At 33.5% G+C, this 17,246-nt stretch overlaps 1 protein-coding gene across 9 annotated transcripts in view; it reads left to right on the top strand.

The window, feature by feature from the left end:
• YLPM1 (YLP motif containing 1) overlaps positions 1 to 17,246 on the top strand; it is a 76,872-nt gene that overhangs the window by 32,474 nt on the left and 27,152 nt on the right. For 4 of the 9 annotated variants that reach the window (XR_012486469.1, XR_012486470.1, XR_012486471.1 and 1 more), the window contains exons 8-17: positions 2,340 to 2,432; positions 3,005 to 3,200; positions 3,694 to 3,839; positions 4,513 to 4,667; positions 5,445 to 5,507; positions 6,442 to 6,561; positions 6,835 to 7,011; positions 7,098 to 7,181; positions 7,970 to 8,053; positions 9,073 to 9,153. Coding sequence is in view for 6 of the 9 variants with exons in the window: in XM_074289997.1 (XP_074146098.1) it covers positions 2,340 to 2,432; positions 3,005 to 3,200; positions 3,694 to 3,839; positions 4,513 to 4,667; positions 5,445 to 5,507; positions 6,442 to 6,561; positions 6,835 to 7,011; positions 7,098 to 7,181; positions 7,970 to 8,053; positions 9,073 to 9,153 (1,199 nt within the window). In the remaining 3 variants the exon portion in view is untranslated. Of the gene's footprint in view, positions 1 to 2,339; positions 2,433 to 3,004; positions 3,201 to 3,693; positions 3,840 to 4,512; positions 4,668 to 5,444; positions 5,508 to 6,441; positions 6,562 to 6,834; positions 7,012 to 7,097; positions 7,182 to 7,969; positions 8,054 to 9,072; positions 9,154 to 12,423; positions 12,476 to 17,246 lie in introns of all 9 variants that reach the window. The other 5 variants (XM_074289994.1, XM_074289995.1, XM_074289992.1 and 2 more) reach the window with 2 other exon arrangements.

The raw sequence follows: 17,246 nt of genomic DNA, 5'->3' as shown, positions 1-17,246 counted from the left end.
TCAGGCACTTAACACTTCCTGGTTGTATGACCCTGGGCAAGTCACTTAACCTCAATTGCCTTAGCAAAAAAAAAAAAAAGAAGAAAAAAGAAAAAATTCAGACAAAAAAAAAAACCCTTCAAAAATGATTTTTAAAAAAAAGTATGCTGCAATATGCTTTCAGATTCCATCAGTTCTTTCTCTGGAGGAGGATAGCATTTTTCCTTATAAGTACTTTGGAATTGTCTTGTATCACTGTATTGCTGAGAAAAGCTAAATCATTCCAGTTGATCACTGTATAGCATTGCTGTGAACAGTATTCTCCTGGTTCTGATTATTTCACTTTGCATCGTCTTCCCAGATTTTTATGTAAGCATCCTGCTTATCCTTTCTTATAGTGAGATAATATTCCATCACAGTCATATACGACAACTTGTTTAGCCATTCTGCAATCAATGGGCATCCCCTTATGTTACTATAGATAGCTTTAATTTTGTCTGAAAACTTCATATTCATATCCTTTCAATATTTATCAATTGGGAAATGACTCACTTATAAGTATTAGGTGTGTTGATCCTGGGCAAAACACTTAACCTCTGTTAATTCAGTGGAGAAGGAAATAAAAAACTACTCCAGCATTTTTGCCAAGGAAACCCCATGGACAGTGTGATCCATGAGTCATGAAGAGTAAGACAGTATTGAATGATTGAACAACAGTAGCAAAAACCAATAATAACAATAAAATGTAAATACAAGATTAAGGATCAAAGCCAGCTGGCCAGGTATGTTTGATTAATAATACTAATAACAGTAATAATAACTGAGATTGTGCCTTTCAGATGGGATGTCTGGTGGGGGAGAGGCCATGAGTATGCAAGTGACATGTGATGTTACTTGTTTGGTTAGGTTTTTTTTGCTAAATATTCTTTATCTTCTTCTTTTTAAAAAACCCACAAAACTTCATTATAACAGGTAATTCTCAGGCAGGAGGAATATAAACAATCCAAAAATAGTATATCATATGATTAGAAAAAATAATAGCATTTATTCAAACCTTTGTATCTATTATTTAATCCTCACAACAACCCTAATAAAGAAGGTACTATTCTCATTTTGTAAATAAGGAAACTAATTCAGAAAAAGGGGAAGTAACCAGCTCAGGTCACATAGCTCTTTAGTGTTTGAGGCAGGATTTGTATCCTGGTATTCCCAACTCTTAGTCTAGGACTTTTGCCAATCAGCTGTCTCTTATTTGTATAACAATCATGAAATTAACATATTATTAGGAAAAATTTTAACCAAAGGCATTAGCGTATTGCAAATCAGATTTGTAGATTCTAGATTTATCAGCAGTCCAGGAAAAGTCACATTCTTTTTGTTGAAGTGAGAGGGTGTGTGTGGGGGGGTGAGAGACACAGACTCAGAATAAGAATTAGAACACTATACATTTAGTTTGTAAGCACTAATTTCTTAAGTTGCTATGGTCCCTGAGATTAGCAAGTGACTCATCTGCTGGTGATGATTTTCTTCATATTTAGGGTAGTCCTGGAAAGCAGACATAGGCTGTAGAGCTAAAACCATACTGGAAACCTTTCTACAATTTTAAAGGCCTTCTAGAGCTTGCCTGTTACTTATAGAGCTGTGAAGACTGCATGGTCACCTTCACACCATCTTGAGACATTGGACTAGGAATTTAGTGACAAAGATATTACCAAGCTTTCTTTGTGCCAATCTGTTTTGTGTCACTTTCTGCCTCTCTTTTTATATCTCATCTCCTCTCTTCTTTCTGAAATTTATGTTACTAAGCATAGTTTAATCTTGTTGTTTCAGTGCCCATAGTACTATTTTAGCTATCCAGATAATTAAAATACAATGTAATACAGACTTGAATGTTGTTTTGAAAAGATGGTGTTGATGTATGACTTTTTGTGGATGAATTCATTTCTGAGTCCCATCTTTTAAGAAGTAAAGCTAATTGGCAAATATAGTTGACATCTTAAAACCAAGAAATTCTTTTTTCCCTCCCTGGAAAAAATAATTCTCCTCAAAGACTTTAGCTCTTGTAATACAGGTTTCTCAGATTCTGGGTTTTGTAATCAACCCTGGGATTCTTGTTAGTGGGATAGTATGTGTGTGTCTGAAGTGGTAGCGTATCAGTAAAGAAGTCTTTATAAAACTCTTTTATTCTTTTCCCTTTTGCAAATTATAAAATATGCACCCAGAAGTCAGTCTTAAGGTCAACACACACAAGTTAATATGTTAAACCCATCCAAAAAGTTCATGGCATCTAAATCTTACCAGGTTATTTATCTGCCTTAAGTGTTACACTAAGTATTATTATTCCTGATGTTTCTTACTAGATATATCCACTAATAAAGTTGAACAGATATCCTATGGGGAGAGAATAACTCTGCGTCCTGACCCCTTACCAGAAAGATCGGCTTTTGAGACAGGTAAGAAATACCCTGAAATGAATCTTTTTTTTTTTTTTTTTTTTTTGGTGAGCCAGTTGGGGTTAAATGATTTGCCTAGAGTCACACAGCTAGTAAGTGTCAAGTAACTGAGGCAGGGTTTGAATCCAAATCCTTCTGACTTCAGGGTCTCCTCTCTATTTACTGTGCCATCTAGTTGCCCTGGAAATGCACACACACATACACCCTTTTTTTTTTTTTTTTTTTTTTTCCTGAGGCAATTGAGGTTAAGTGACTTGCCCAGAGTCACACAGCTAGGAAGTGTTAAGTGTCTCAAGCTGGATTTAAACTCAGGTCCTCCTGATTTCAGAGCTGATACTCTATCTGCCATCTAGCTGCTCTGAAATGTACCTTTTTAAAAACCTTTTAGGATGGGAATATTGTATTTCCTTTTGAGTTAGGGTAACAATTGCTTTTTTGATGCCTGTGTTTGTGATATCTAAAAGTAATTCAAATTTTAGTTGATGAAAGCAATGTGTAGATTAACTTCATCTTTAACTTTTATTATAGATTTGAGGCTATTTTGTTTAATTTCACATTATTTGTTTTTCCAGAGCATCCAGGCCAACGAGACCGGTATGATAGAGATAGGGATCGTGAACCTTATTTTGATCGTCAGAGTAATGTCATGGTAGATCATAGAGATTTTAAAAGAGATCGAGAAACACACAGAGACCGAGATCGTGATCGTGCCATTATTGAATATGATCGTGATCGGTTTGACAGAGATCGTCGTCCTCGGGAAGACCGGTATGCTGCAGAAAATTCTCTTTATGTGAATTCTATGGCTGTATTAGCCATGAAGATTACTATAAACTCAGGCTTCACAGTTAATTAGTCAGGCTTTACAGAAAATTAATTAGCTGTATATTTAGATTATGCACATTTATTTGGGTGGGGAAAGGACTGTGAATACATTTTTGTTAAGCAAGTATTTATGTTCTCTGCAATGATAAGTCATGGGGGGGGAGGTAAAAGTTGTTAGAGGAAAGAGGAGGTAACCTTATTTTAGAAAAAAGGGTGAGTCCAGTACACACTTAAAATGGGCGAATGACCTTTGCAGTTTTTAATCTTTTTTTGAATGAAGGTGTAAAGCTGATCTGTGTAGTAAAGCAGTTTAAAAATTGAATATTTGGCATGTAAAATGTCCATAATAGGAGTTAGAGTTATGGTTATTTCACAAACCAAGGCCACTAATTGTCTTTTTTTCTTTACTTTTTTTTTTTTTTTTTTTTTTAATCAGGGCACCTCCAATCACACCTTCTAGGACACAGTCTTATCGCGATAAAAAAGATCACTCCTCATCCAGACGTGGTGGATTTGATAGACCTTCATATGAACGAAAAACTGATAGGCCAGCTTATGACCATGGACCTTCCATGTTTGGAGGTAAAGAAATGCCTCAGTAAATGCCAGGATACTGAAAATGTTTACATTGGGAGAACTTTTTCATTGTCAATATACATTAAGTTCTAAGAATGAAGTTTATTTACATTTAGTTTTTTTCACTCAGTTGAAACTGGTCTTACCAGTGTTACCAGTGATCTTCCACTTGCCAAATCTAGTGGCCTTTTCTTGTTTCTTATCCTTCTGGATTTCTCTGTACATTTTATCTCTTCACCTGATACTCTACTCTCTGGGTTTTCCCCAAACAACAATGTGGCAAAGCAATGTCATGAAAACCCAGAGAGTAGAGTATCAGGTGAATGCTTTTTAAGTTATCTTCTTAAAGACAAGTGATTTTTACTCTTAAAGTGAAAGTTTTTAGATGAGAATATATAATATTTACCTTTGAATTTCATTTCCTTTAAGAAAAAAAAGAGATAGTATTTTAATATAAATTAAGCAGGCATTCCAAAGGCATTGAGACCCCTGAGGATATAATTAAAATTGTCCATTTCTTTCATTCTATTATATTAACTTAAATTTAACAAATTAAATCTTTAAAATAGCTTCTGGATCTTTAGTATTGATTGATGACTAGAGAAAGTTAAATTTATTGTTTTAGTAAAAAAAAAAAAAAAAAAAAAGATAACACATATATTCAACTGCTGAATTCTAGGAGACCGAAGGACTTATCCTGAGGAACGGATGCCTATGTCTACACCATCACTAAGTCACCAACCACCTCCAGCTCCTCGAGTAGAGAAGAAACCTGAATCTAAGAATGTTGATGATATTCTAAAACCACCAGGCCGAGAGAGCAGACCTGAGAGAGTAAGTAGAATGAAAGTAGATAATTTTCATATAAAAGTACACACAGCCTATGTTTACCTCATGCTTTTTGGTACTTTATTCAAAGCAGGCCTAATAAGTTAGGTGTTGCAGATGAAGAATCTGAAGGGCATAGACATTGTAACTGGCTTGGGACTGAAACCTTGATCTTTGAAGAATCTAAGATGTTTTCCACAATGTTATATAGTGTCTGGAGTCATATAAGGAACCCACTTCAAATTCTGACTATTTAAAAGTTCCTATAGCATAAATATAACATAACTATATCTTTCCCTGAAGTCATGATATATTCTGAGTTTCTTTAAAGCACTGAAAAATCTTTAGAAACCCTGGTTTAATTTGATGAATAATTACGGTTTTTAAAAAAATTCTCTAAGTATGTTATAAAGACACTTTAAAGGCTATCTTTCATAGAAGTTAAGAATGAGAGACCTGGATTTTAAACTTCTTTTTATATGAAGGAAAACAAGAAAAAAAAAAGCAGGAGTCTTGATTAAATTGTTTAAGGAAAATAATTTATTTTCCAAGGTGTTCCTCTAAATGTGTACACCAAAAAACTTTTCATACCATGAAGTGGTCAGGCTCTTACTTAGTTATATTTATTTGCTGATAATTATAGAGAATTGTAATATATACTTCTGTAATTCATAATTCGTAAGGCAATCTATCTGATTCTCAAATAAAAGTCTTCATTACATAGAAATGCTTCTGTTGGAGAGAAACACTAATTTTTTTTCCCTTTTGTACTTTGTATTTCAGATAGTCGTGATAATGAGAGGATTACCAGGAAGTGGAAAGACACATGTTGCAAAACTTATTCGTGTGAGTTCAGAAAAGACAAAGATGTTTGTTATTATGCTTTTTTATTCTTACTAGCATGCTGGTTTGAGGTAGGCTTCTAATATCTGTTTCTTTTGGTCCCCTCTGCTTCAAATTACTTCTGCATGTTATATTTTATGTAAGCATTTGCATTTATTCTGAGATTGTCTAGAATCTTTTTTGTTCCCTTTGCCCAAGCATTTCACCATTGTCACTACAAATACTAGATTAGGTAATGATTATGAACCCAGAAAGCTCATTGAGGACATTTACAAAACTGCAGGATCTAAGAGTTTGAATCCAACTCATAGTTGAATGAGAATCCTCACTATAATGTCCCCAACAAATGGTAATAGTGTCTGCTTTTTAAAGACCCCAAGAATGAGGAAATAGATGCTTTTAAAGACAATCCATTCTATTTTTGAACAACGCTATTTGTTAGGAAATTTTTCCTTCTGTCAAGCAGAAATCTCATGCATTATGCCTCTTTCTGTTCTTGTAAACCAAGTAGAAGTCCCTCTTCCTTATGATCCCTTTTGCTTAGAAGTCTTCTCTTCTAAAAGTTAAGCATAGCTATCATGTTCTTTTTAAGTCTTTTCTTGAGGCTAAACATTTTTAGTCCCTTCAGCTAATTAATTCCTTGCATGGCTTGATTTCCACTTTCTTTCTAGTTGCCCTTTTCTGGATATACTTCACTTTTTCAGTGTCATAGTTCAGTTGTCTCAGAACTAATTAAGCACAGTATTCCATTTGTGGTCTGATCAGGGATGCATACAGTAAGACTTAATCATTTTCCCCTTTCAAATTCAGTGTTTTTCTCAAAAATTGCCTTTCTGGTTTCTGAACTAGGAAAACAAGCTTGAATGATTCCTTGATTTTCAGAGAATAAGCTTTGTTTTAATAGGAAAAAAGCAGCCTTTTTTCAATTGCTTCTTAGGATAAGGAAGTAGAGTGTGGAGGACCTGCACCTAGAGTACTCAGCCTGGATGATTACTTTATCACTGAAGTGGAAAAAGAAGAGAAAGACCCTGATACAGGAAAGAGGGTGAAAAAAAAGGTATGGTATATTTACAGAAACTGATTTCTGTAGTTTGGGGATGGAATTTAAGAAAGATATATTTAGGAATAGAAACTTCTGAGAGAGAAGGAAAAAAAAAAAAACTTCACCCTCCACCAGATATCTTATAATATTTTTGTGTATGGGAAAATAATTACAAAGTTTAGAGATGTGCTTAGAGCTAGTAACTAATTCTGCACAATTACTAATCAGATGGCTGGTTTAAACATCTTCCTTTATTTTCTGCTAAATTCTATTCTTTCCTTAAACCAGGTGATGGAATATGAATATGAAGCTGATATGGAGGAGACCTACCGTACCAGCATGTTCAAAACTTTCAAAAAGACTTTGGATGATGGTTTTTTCCCCTTCATAATTCTAGATGCCATTAATGACCGCGTTAGGCATTTTGAACAATTTTGGAGTGCAGCAAAAACCAAGGGCTTTGAGGTACAGGGGTAACTTAATTTCATATTATTTATGTTGTCATGATAATTCCCTAAATGTATGCTTGATTTCTGATTCATTCTTTCTAGGTATATTTAGCTGAAATGAGTGCAGATAACCAGACTTGTGGCAAAAGAAACATTCATGGACGAAAACTTAAGGAAATTAATAAGGTGATTGTTTTGAAATATATAGAGTCCTAAGCTGTTGAAGTGGAGCTTTATCAGGATCTCCATTGTTATGCTTATAAAAATGCCTTTTTTATCTTTATTAGGTCTTTATAGCTATCATCATATTTTGGTAAGAAAGGTGTCATTAATACTTGAAAGTGACCAGTTCTTAGTCTTACTTTCTAAGAAGCAGCATAGGGTAGTGTGTGTAGAGTTAGAGTTGAAGTCAAGAGTCATTTAGTCATTTTTCAGTCATTTCTGACTCTTATTGACCCCATTTGGGGTTTTATTATCAAAGATATTGGAGTAGTTTGTCATTTCTTTGTTTAGCTTATTTTACAGATGAGGACCTGAGGCATACAGGGTTAAGTGACTTGCCCAGGGGCACATAGATAGTAAATGTCCAAGGCTGGAAGATGATTTAGGAATATGAGTTCATCTGATACAAGCCTGTCACTCTATCCACCACGTTGCCTTGTTGCCTGAATTTAGGAGACTTGTGTTCAAACCCTCCCTGTTTTTTTCTGTCTTGATTGACTCAGGAGAAATCACTACATCTCTCTGAGTCTAATTTTCTTATCTGTAAAATGGGAATAGCTGTAATGCTTATTTCATAGAGCTGTTAAGTATTAATTATAAAATGTATATAAAGAACTTTGAGAGCTTTGAGAGGTCCCATAGATATTAAGTGACAGGCAGGACTCCAACTCACTCCTTCTGATGTGGATGTCATTGATCCTTCTACTATGCTACTTCTGTCAGGTGTCCTTATTATATCAATCTCTCTCTAGATGGCTGATCACTGGGAGACTGCACCTCGTCATATGATGCGCTTGGATATTCGTTCTTTGTTGCAAGATGCTGCTATTGAAGAGGTAGATATATGCTTAGATTTGAGTGCAAAACAAATTTGAATTTTCATAATGAAAAAGAGTTGGAAATGATAGAGTTTCTGTGTTTTCTAGCTTCATAGGCCATTGTTACAGGAGATAGAGCCTAAAGTTGTCATTAATGCCAACTTTTGAGTAATGTATAAGCCATCACTTTCTGGAGGTTGTGTATAGTCTTTGCACTGCAAAGTTCACTAAAAGTATAAGAGTTATCCTTATACCATCTGAAAATAGTCAAAGATGGAAACAAATTTCTCTGGTTTTAGTGAAGATGATGATGTAGGAAAAGGATCATATATAGAATAGGAATTGGAGGATCTGGGTTTAAACTATGCTGTTCATTTGCTTTCTGAATGAATGAAAGGTTGCCCAGATAAGCCATTAAGGCCTTTCCACATCAAAATTGATGACCCTATGGAAATGATTATATAAATTTAAGAAATCATTTTCCCTTTTCATTTAAACTGAAAGTATACTAAAAGGCCTGATTTAGTTAAGAAAACATTTTGTGATTCGAAAAAAAAATTGAGTTATTAACTATAATAGATTTTAACAATATTCCCTGATTTCTTAAGGGAAAAAAATCTGTTTTTACTCATTTTAATCATTGTGGTAATAGATTGCTTTCTCAGTTTCTAAGATTTTTTAATATGCTGAAGTAATTATTTAGTTATTAAAGTCTAATAGTTGGTCTGTATAAAATGCCTACTTCAAGCATACTATTTAACTAGTTAACATAAGGCATTTTAGAAGGAGAAAAAAAAAATCAGAATGATTTGCCAAAATACATTTCCTATTTTGTTCTACTTTGTCTTCTAAATTTAGATTTTTCCATTCAGATTGGATATTAGCCATAATTGAGTTTCTGTTCTGCTGATTATTTGTGTGAAATGACGATTAACCTTTATCCTCTGTCCTTTTCCCAAGTCATGGTTTGGAATAAACTGTTTTTGTAAATGTTAACCTATAAACACATTTAACTATAAACATTGTGGGGTAAACAGGTGGAGATGGAAGATTTTGATGCAAATATTGAAGAGCAGAAAGAAGAAAAGAAAGATGCAGAGGAAGAGGAAAGCGAACTGGTAGGAGAATGATCAGCCACTTTGAACAGATTGTGTATTAGAAGGGCCTAACTGACCTTTCAATCTTCCATTCCCAGCACCGTGGCTCCCTTTACATGCAGTAGAAAGTCATAGATTCAGTATGCAAGCATGCCTAAGAAGACTTGAGGAAACTCATTGCTTTGTTCAAAGCAATGTTGTCTTTGTTCATAGAGTAAATAACTTCTTTACAGAGCATGTCTAAAATTTCCCTTACACATGCATCTATAGGCTGTAGGTTTGGGTGGAATACTGCTTCTCATAGGCATTTATTCCACATTTGAATTTTCTAAGGTTATAAGGGGTAAGATAGAATTATATTCCAGCAGGTATGTGGTGCAGTCAGCTCCACCACCTACATAAACCTCTGTTCTTGTTATAAGGTTTCAGAATTGGTTTTATATCAACTCTTTCTTAAGAACTGTTATTAGATGAAGTAGCAATTAATTACCACTTGCTACTGGATTTGTTCTTCTAAATTCTATCCTATTAAAAGGGTATGTGAAAATATGTCTTGTCTTATATAGTCAGTGACATTGTTTGCTTCATGTTAGACTTGCATAGAGTGAGTCAAAAGTCCTTATGCACCTAACACAACCTATTTCCCCCATAATAATGTAGGTGCTTTTGGCTCAATCTGTTATTCAGGAATATGGCCTGTAGAATAGCTTGACAAGTGAAATAACCCACAGTGGCATGAAAAACTGTTGTTTTGAAATATTGCTAGGTTTATTCAATTCATTGGCTCACTTGAGTCCCTCTTTATACTCTTTATTGAAAATCTGCTAAGTTTGAGCCCTGCTTCCAGTCCCCAAAGTGTTAAGTGTTAGCATACATACATGATCTTTAGGAGCTGAAGCCATGGAGCCCTTGTGTGATTTAGAGGACTTGAGGAAAATCATGTGAATTTGTAGAGATGATGTCAACTTGTAGAAACCACTTCACAGGTTCTGAATGTGCATGAAAAAATAAGCTCTAAAGTTCACGGCATATGACTTTTAGCATGTTTTGTTTTGCGTTGCTAAGACATACATTTTTTTCTTCACTAAACTGTGCTTGGACATATTTGTTAAAACTGCAGGTGGGAAATTCAAGTAAAGGGCCCATTCTCTTTGCTAAGATTTGACTGCTAATATCTGTTCTCTATCTGTAGTGTCAGTGCTGAGAAATGATCACATATAAAATTCATAAAGATTTAACTTTTGAAAGAATCTTCCTGATGGAAGAGGTAACATATGCATTTCATTTAAAGAGACCTTTGACTTGCCAGAATCTAGGTGAAAACTTGTATTTGAACATAATCGGTCTGAAAAAGGAATAGTACTAACTATTTTCACTTCAGAGAGAAGACAATAGAAGCAATAGAGTTTGTTTCTTGCATTATTTCTTCTGTCCCCAAGTTGGAGTACATGTTCATTTTCTTCAAATTTGCTGTGTTACAAGACTACTGTTAACCCATTGGAAAAAGCAGGTTCAGGATCTGCTTTTAGGGCCTAATCTAACTGTATTAAAAGATCCTTGGAAAAATCCAACCATCCTGCACCCAAAGGGTTAAGAGTGAGTCTTACTTTAGTTGAATTATATAAACGGAATACACAGAATACCTGGCATTTTGCACTGTCCAAATTATTCCATTTGGGTAAGATCTAAGCTAACTGGTTAAGTTAATAGAATCACTTTTTTTTTCTGTGACTAGTAGTATGATGCTATTTTGTCATCTTTGCACCTCAGTGAAGCTAGAGGAATGGGTCAGTGTTTATACAATGCATTGTTCTGGTGATGCTAATGTTTTGAGCTGATTTTAAGGTATAATTTGTACAAACTGGATCAGTTGTTTTTTTTTTTTTTTTGTTTGTTTGTTTTTTGTTTTTGTTTTTGTTTTTTTTTTTATATTCCCTGCAGCATAGTTTTGACTTGGTTCTGTTCTTATTTTTAAAATGTGTTTGGTGAAGAATTTAGTATAATTTATGACCTGATACAACATTTAGTAAATTGAAGTTGAGATGTTGGTGCCATCTAATGACAAGAAATGTACAACACTTGTAGGATTCTTAAAGCAATTGTGCTATGGTGAATATAGAGCCTGATGCCAAGAGCTCTGTCACAAATATTTTGGTTATAGTGTGTGTTCACTTGGTTGTATAAACTTGAATGTTTGAAGCAGGAGGACTTTATTGATTCTTGAAAGAGATGACAATTCTTTCTGAAAAAGAATAATACTCTAAAATAAACCCCAATGTTAAATTAAAGTCTGCATGTCAGGGGATATAACACATAACAGAGCACCAAATATAGGGGAATGGGATTCACAGTAAGCATGACAAAAATTAGCTTTACTAAGCAAAATCTCTTAATTGAAAATAAGATGAATGAGTAGATATACTGGAGACCTTGAAATTTTTGAAATACCTTCATAAAATAATTGTTTATTACATATACATTTATTCAATAAGTTAATCTACTGAGATATTTGACTTTACACAAAGGGAAATGTAATTTAATCAATTGATCAATCAGTAAGCATTAATTAATGTCAGCTATGTGCCAGGCACTCTGCTAGACCCTGGATTTAATAAAGCATACCTTACCATATACTTTTTAACTGATAAAATGTACTTTGAAGTGCTTTAAAATTCAATACTCCAATGAAGATAAATTCAGTAATATCTAACTTTTCTAAGATTTACCTGGTAAGTGACCAAATCTTTTAAAAATAAGTTTGCACTTCATTTGTGGGTTTAGTAATACTTAAGTTTTTTTTTTCCTTTCTATTGAATATTTAGTACTGCAGTGAAACAAACCATATTTTGTTTGAATACTCTTGGGAAAATATGCCTAGTCAATTTGAGGTTTGAAGTTGTATTAAGGAAATAACCTAGCTCCTGTTATGTATTACAAGTCCTGTTACTTTGATCAGTATCAGTATAGTAACCATCTATGCACTTATGTTTTATGTGCTATACAGCTGTGATTTAGGTCACATTTGTTAGGTCTGTGCAACAGCTGCCCCCAGAGCGTCTTCATGATCATCCATAGTGACTGCTATGGACCAAGGAGTCAAGTTTGGTGAATTTAGTATCTGAGTAATTTCCTCTGCTGATAATTCAGGTTGTGCTTTACCCAAGGCAATGTTATAACTAATGAGTGGAACTTGAATCTATTCCCAGTTTTAATACTGTTTCCAGTTCAAAAATGATATGCATGTATGTGTCTCTTTCTAACCCTTCGAGCTTCTCTCTGTGTACGATTTAGGGTTACATTCCGAAAAGCAAATGGGAGATGGACACATCTGAGGCAAAGCTAGGTGGGTATTCTGTTTTTCCTGTTTTTATATGTCTGATACCTGGTGGTAATTTACATAGATCTTCTATCTGAAAAGTAGGTTTCCTTGAGTCTCTACTCAATGAAGCTTTTTGGCACACATATTACATCTTCCATCATATCTTCTTGATAACCATTTAGCCGTTCTAATGCCTGAAAATTATATGTAGATGTGAACAATATTACAAATGAAATATTTTTAATGCCAGTTAAATATTAGACTAAAGAGAAAAAATGTGAAATAAATTTAGTATTGTTGCCAATTCATAAATTGATCCTTTTATATACTTTTTATATAGATTAGTAACATTGGTACCAACTGGATATCTGTTTTTTAAAGTGTAATGTGACCACTATCCAATCATAGACTTCATTGCGAATACCTTAACCCTTGTTCTTACTTAAGTAAAAGTAAAGTGAAAGGGTATTTACGAAGTTGAAGCCTCTGAGAAGAATGAGCCTTCCTTATAGGAGTCCCCTGAAAAGTGGAAGGAGACAACTGCCTGAAATATCTGTCAGAATCAGTTGGGTGTAATTCAAAGCAAGGTTCTCCTGGGGAGAAATGTAATTATGGATGCAATGGGACTTTTACTACATTTAGTTGTCATCACAAAGAAATGTTTTGATATTTTGGGTTGACTTTTAAAAATGCTTTTTTAAAAAAAAGAAATCACATTTTGTGAAAAGACAAGAGAATGTGATGCATCCTGCATTGGTGTATAAAGTAAAGAATGCTTTTAAGTCTCTGCTTTTCTCATATTCTTAATACTGTTGATACAATGGGGAAGTTAATAGCTGAATGTTTAAAAATTCTTGAACTGTCTTACTACTTGAAAATTGTTTAAGTTGCTCACATCTTGTGTTGATTGCTTGAATCAGAATGGTTCATGTTACAAGCAGTTGCCTAGAAAATGCTTTTCATTTTGCCCTGACTTATCTGTTAGCATATTTAACACTCAAAGAGAATGATGAATTATAATTGTGTAATCAAAGTAGACTTTCATGAACTCTGTAAATACTACTTATACCAGGCCAGATACTTTGTTGTAATTTCTTGAAAAATTATCTGAAACCACACAGTAAATGTGGCTTGAAAACTATAGGTAGTCATTGGCATAATCTTGTATTTTGTATGCATGGGAAGTCATAATGGGAACCAGCTATGTCCTTTAATTTTTCAAACAGCTATAATCGCCTTTAAAATTTACAGATTTAAAAGAATGGTTAGAAACATGAATACATATTTCCTTAAATACATTTTAAAAGTTATCTTAAAATGAAATAAAGTTCCTTACATTGTAATACTTGGCTAGGCTGTTTTTCTGACTTTGGAATTTTTCTCTCCCTTTCTTTAACAATTGACTTTTTTTTTTTCTGAAGACAGGGAGAGAAAAAAAATAAAATTTAGAGAAAAGAATACTAAAAATATATATATGGTAAATATCAGTTAAACATATCTTAAAAAGATGTATGTGATCTAAGAGGATGATCCCGGATAAAATTCTACAAGTCAGGTTGTTCCTTTTTAATTTCTAAAACATATGAGAAAATGAAGTATAGTCATGGCATGTTTCCAAGTAGTTCTATATTGAACTTGGAAGTAATTCCTGGAAAAATTCTGGGCTACCTACCATTTTTTTTTTTTAAATCAAAAAGCACATATTGTATATGTATGTATGTATATATATGTGTGTGTCTGTATATACATAGATATCTATTTATATATATATAAGTATGTATATATCCAGTAGATCTTAAGAACAGACTTATTTAGATTGTGATATTCAGAAATTAAATTGTTAAAAGCCTCTTGAAGAACTGGCTGTGAATATGAGAAATCAGTACTAACATGTTTGCAATTAGTTTTTATTGTTTTAAACCAGAGTGATAATGATTTTCTACACCACTTGATAATTTTCATCTCAGATCTCTTTGTTATTTTGGGAGATAGTCCAATTGTGGAAGGCAAATTAAATATGTGCAGTCCTGGAAGTGCTTACTTCTTTGAGTAGTTTGCCTAGGAAATGAAATTTACTTCTAAGAAGTGAGACTTTGGCAACCAAGAGAATACATGTTTTATTTACCTTCCCATTCCCATTTACTTGAATGTTGTAGCATCCTGTAGTAGGTGTTTATTTAAATATGCATTAATTGATTTACCAGAAGCAGCTTTTGTTTCTGAGTGCTCTACAGACATTCTCTGAGTATTCTTGAAGTAGTACCCTTGTGAATTGGATAGACACAAATATCAGTCTGCTTTCCTCATGGCAAATTTTTACCAGCATCACAGCATAATAGGGCTGAGGCCAGATATTTCCTCATTTACAAACAAGTCACTGGCTAAAAATACTGTCTTTAAACCAAAAGTTTTTAAACAACTAGTTCAGTGTCTATGAGTTTCTCAGTCTGCATTCATTTAAGTTCCCCGGTGGTTCTCAAAGGGCATGTTATGAAATTTGGCCAAGAGTACGCAGATTACACTTGTAGTTGCAAGTGCATGTGGAACTCAGATGAGCATTTGCATGCATGAGTCTTCCATAAGTTATATGGAACTTACACTTGCAATCACATGTATGAGTCTCTCAATCCCTCAAAACAAAGAATAAATACTATGCCATGAACAAAAAATATTTGAGAACTCTTGAGGCACATACTACATTTTTATAAGTTTTTGATAAATTTTAAGTATACCTAGATTCTGTTTGCAATGATATAATTTTAATGTAATTTAAAGCAGTCTGTACATAGGTGTGTTTTGCAACTGTTGAGAATATTGCCCTTGCCATCTTATATGAGGAGCTGTGGCTCCTCCATAGGTGTTACAACTCAAGCATCTTGCTTCATGTTAGATAATACATGCCAGGCCATGCAGATGTGATATGGAGTCTTGAAAAACTGCTAATTCACTGGGTAAAATATCGTAATTGTAAACACTTATTAGACTATGAAAAGCAAAGTATTTTTGGCCATCAGTCAACATTCTCTTTCAGGTTTTGACTTTCTAACAATGTTACCTTTTTTGTCTCAATGCTGTTTGCCAATGCTGATAGGTTGTTGTGTATTAACTTTCTGTACTCCAGATAAAATCAGACCACATCTCAATTTAGAATGTAATTTTTACATTCCGGACTCATAACTGACTGCTCTGTTCACCTGGAACAGATTCTTTAGAAATGCCATTTACTTTTAGAAAACACAGTTTAATTTGAAGAGAATTTTGTTCTTTTATTACATATTGTAACTTCTTGTGAAGTTACAGTTTGAGTCAGTGATCTGCTTAGACTTCATCTTCCTGTCACTTTGAAATTCTAACTTCTCAAAGCCATTAATGTCAAGTATACCTCTTTATTATAAAACTGTTTGCCATGCCAGGTTCTTCTTTACTTATCGCATGCTGCACATCTGTGTGTTTTGGGTTTCCAGAATGTTTTATGGAGAGGTGTGAAATTTTTCTTCAGACACAAGAAGGAAACTTTTAAACACTTTGTGAAGTATTAAAGTTTTCAATTAAACATTGCATTCTCAAGTACTTATAACTAAAAATAATACTTGTTCTTTTATCCATATTGCCAGTCTCAAATTTTCAATCTATAAATCCTGTCAGACAGCCCATGTGGAAAACTTCTATTTCTTAGTGTGCCCTCCTATACTATTTTGTAGTCATGATACTTGGAATTGGGATTTGAAATATGTTAATATCAAAACTGACCTCTTTTCAAGTCTTAAAGTCCTGTGGAGTTTTCTTTTAATACCATATTCTGTGTTGGAGTTGTCCTTTTGATAATACTATATACTTTTGTACTTAGAAGAACTTTATTGGTGCATGGATTTATGTTTATGTGGTGGTGTGTGTATGTGTCTGTGTTTTAAAGGTAATATGTATATATTCCTTGCCCCTTCATGAGTCAAGGAGTTATTTCTCTGAGGTTCTGTGTGATCTGCTCTAATTCATACCTTGTGGGTACAGTTTTGATGTTTGTGGCGATTAAAAAGAATTTACTCTTGAATATAGTTGATTGACTCAGGATATTTTTCACCATAGTGAGATGATAGAAATTTCTCTTTCCTTGTAAAAAGTAAATGGTAATTGTTAGCAGTCCTTTAGACCAGATATTGCTCTGTCTTGCTGATTTCCAAGAATACTATGGTTTAGAGGGTCAAAGTTGTACCACATATATAAAATCTTACTGATTTTTGAAGCCTACTTGTAAAGCATTAATAGATGATTAATATGTATTAAACTTTGCTGTAACAAATATAAAATTATCAATTCTACTTTTGTTTCTAAAGGCCTCGACTGTTTTTCTCTTTCAGACTTAAGTTCTACATGAATTTTTTTGTTTATGTATGACTTGATGTTTCTGAAGTTTAAGCCTCTTCCATGTTAGCTTAATAATGTTTTTTTTAATTGAAGTGTTATTAGAAATAGAACTTTTGAAAGAATTTTTACCCATAATTATAGTGCCACATTTGGCTACAAATACATCTAGTATAACACATGATTTCCACACATGACATTCTGAATCAATAGGAATAAATATTAACATTTTTTCCATGTAATGTTCTTGAAGTAATTTAGGCTAACATACATAATTTTAAAATCACATACTTCTTGATCACAGCACAATGAGGACCCTATTTCTTTGGAACTGAATGACCAGAAATTGTACTCAACACTTGGTCATTTTATTTTTTTTTGTCTCATAGTCAAACATTACTTGACTAAGAAACAGAAGAAAATGGTGATTCACATT

The sequence above is a fragment of the Sminthopsis crassicaudata genome, chromosome 2 (assembly GCF_048593235.1).
Source record: "Sminthopsis crassicaudata isolate SCR6 chromosome 2, ASM4859323v1, whole genome shotgun sequence".
Classification (NCBI taxonomy): Eukaryota; Metazoa; Chordata; class Mammalia; order Dasyuromorphia; family Dasyuridae; genus Sminthopsis; species Sminthopsis crassicaudata.
Note: the sequence above shows the minus strand (reverse complement) of the source record. Positions and strands in the feature narration are given on the sequence as shown.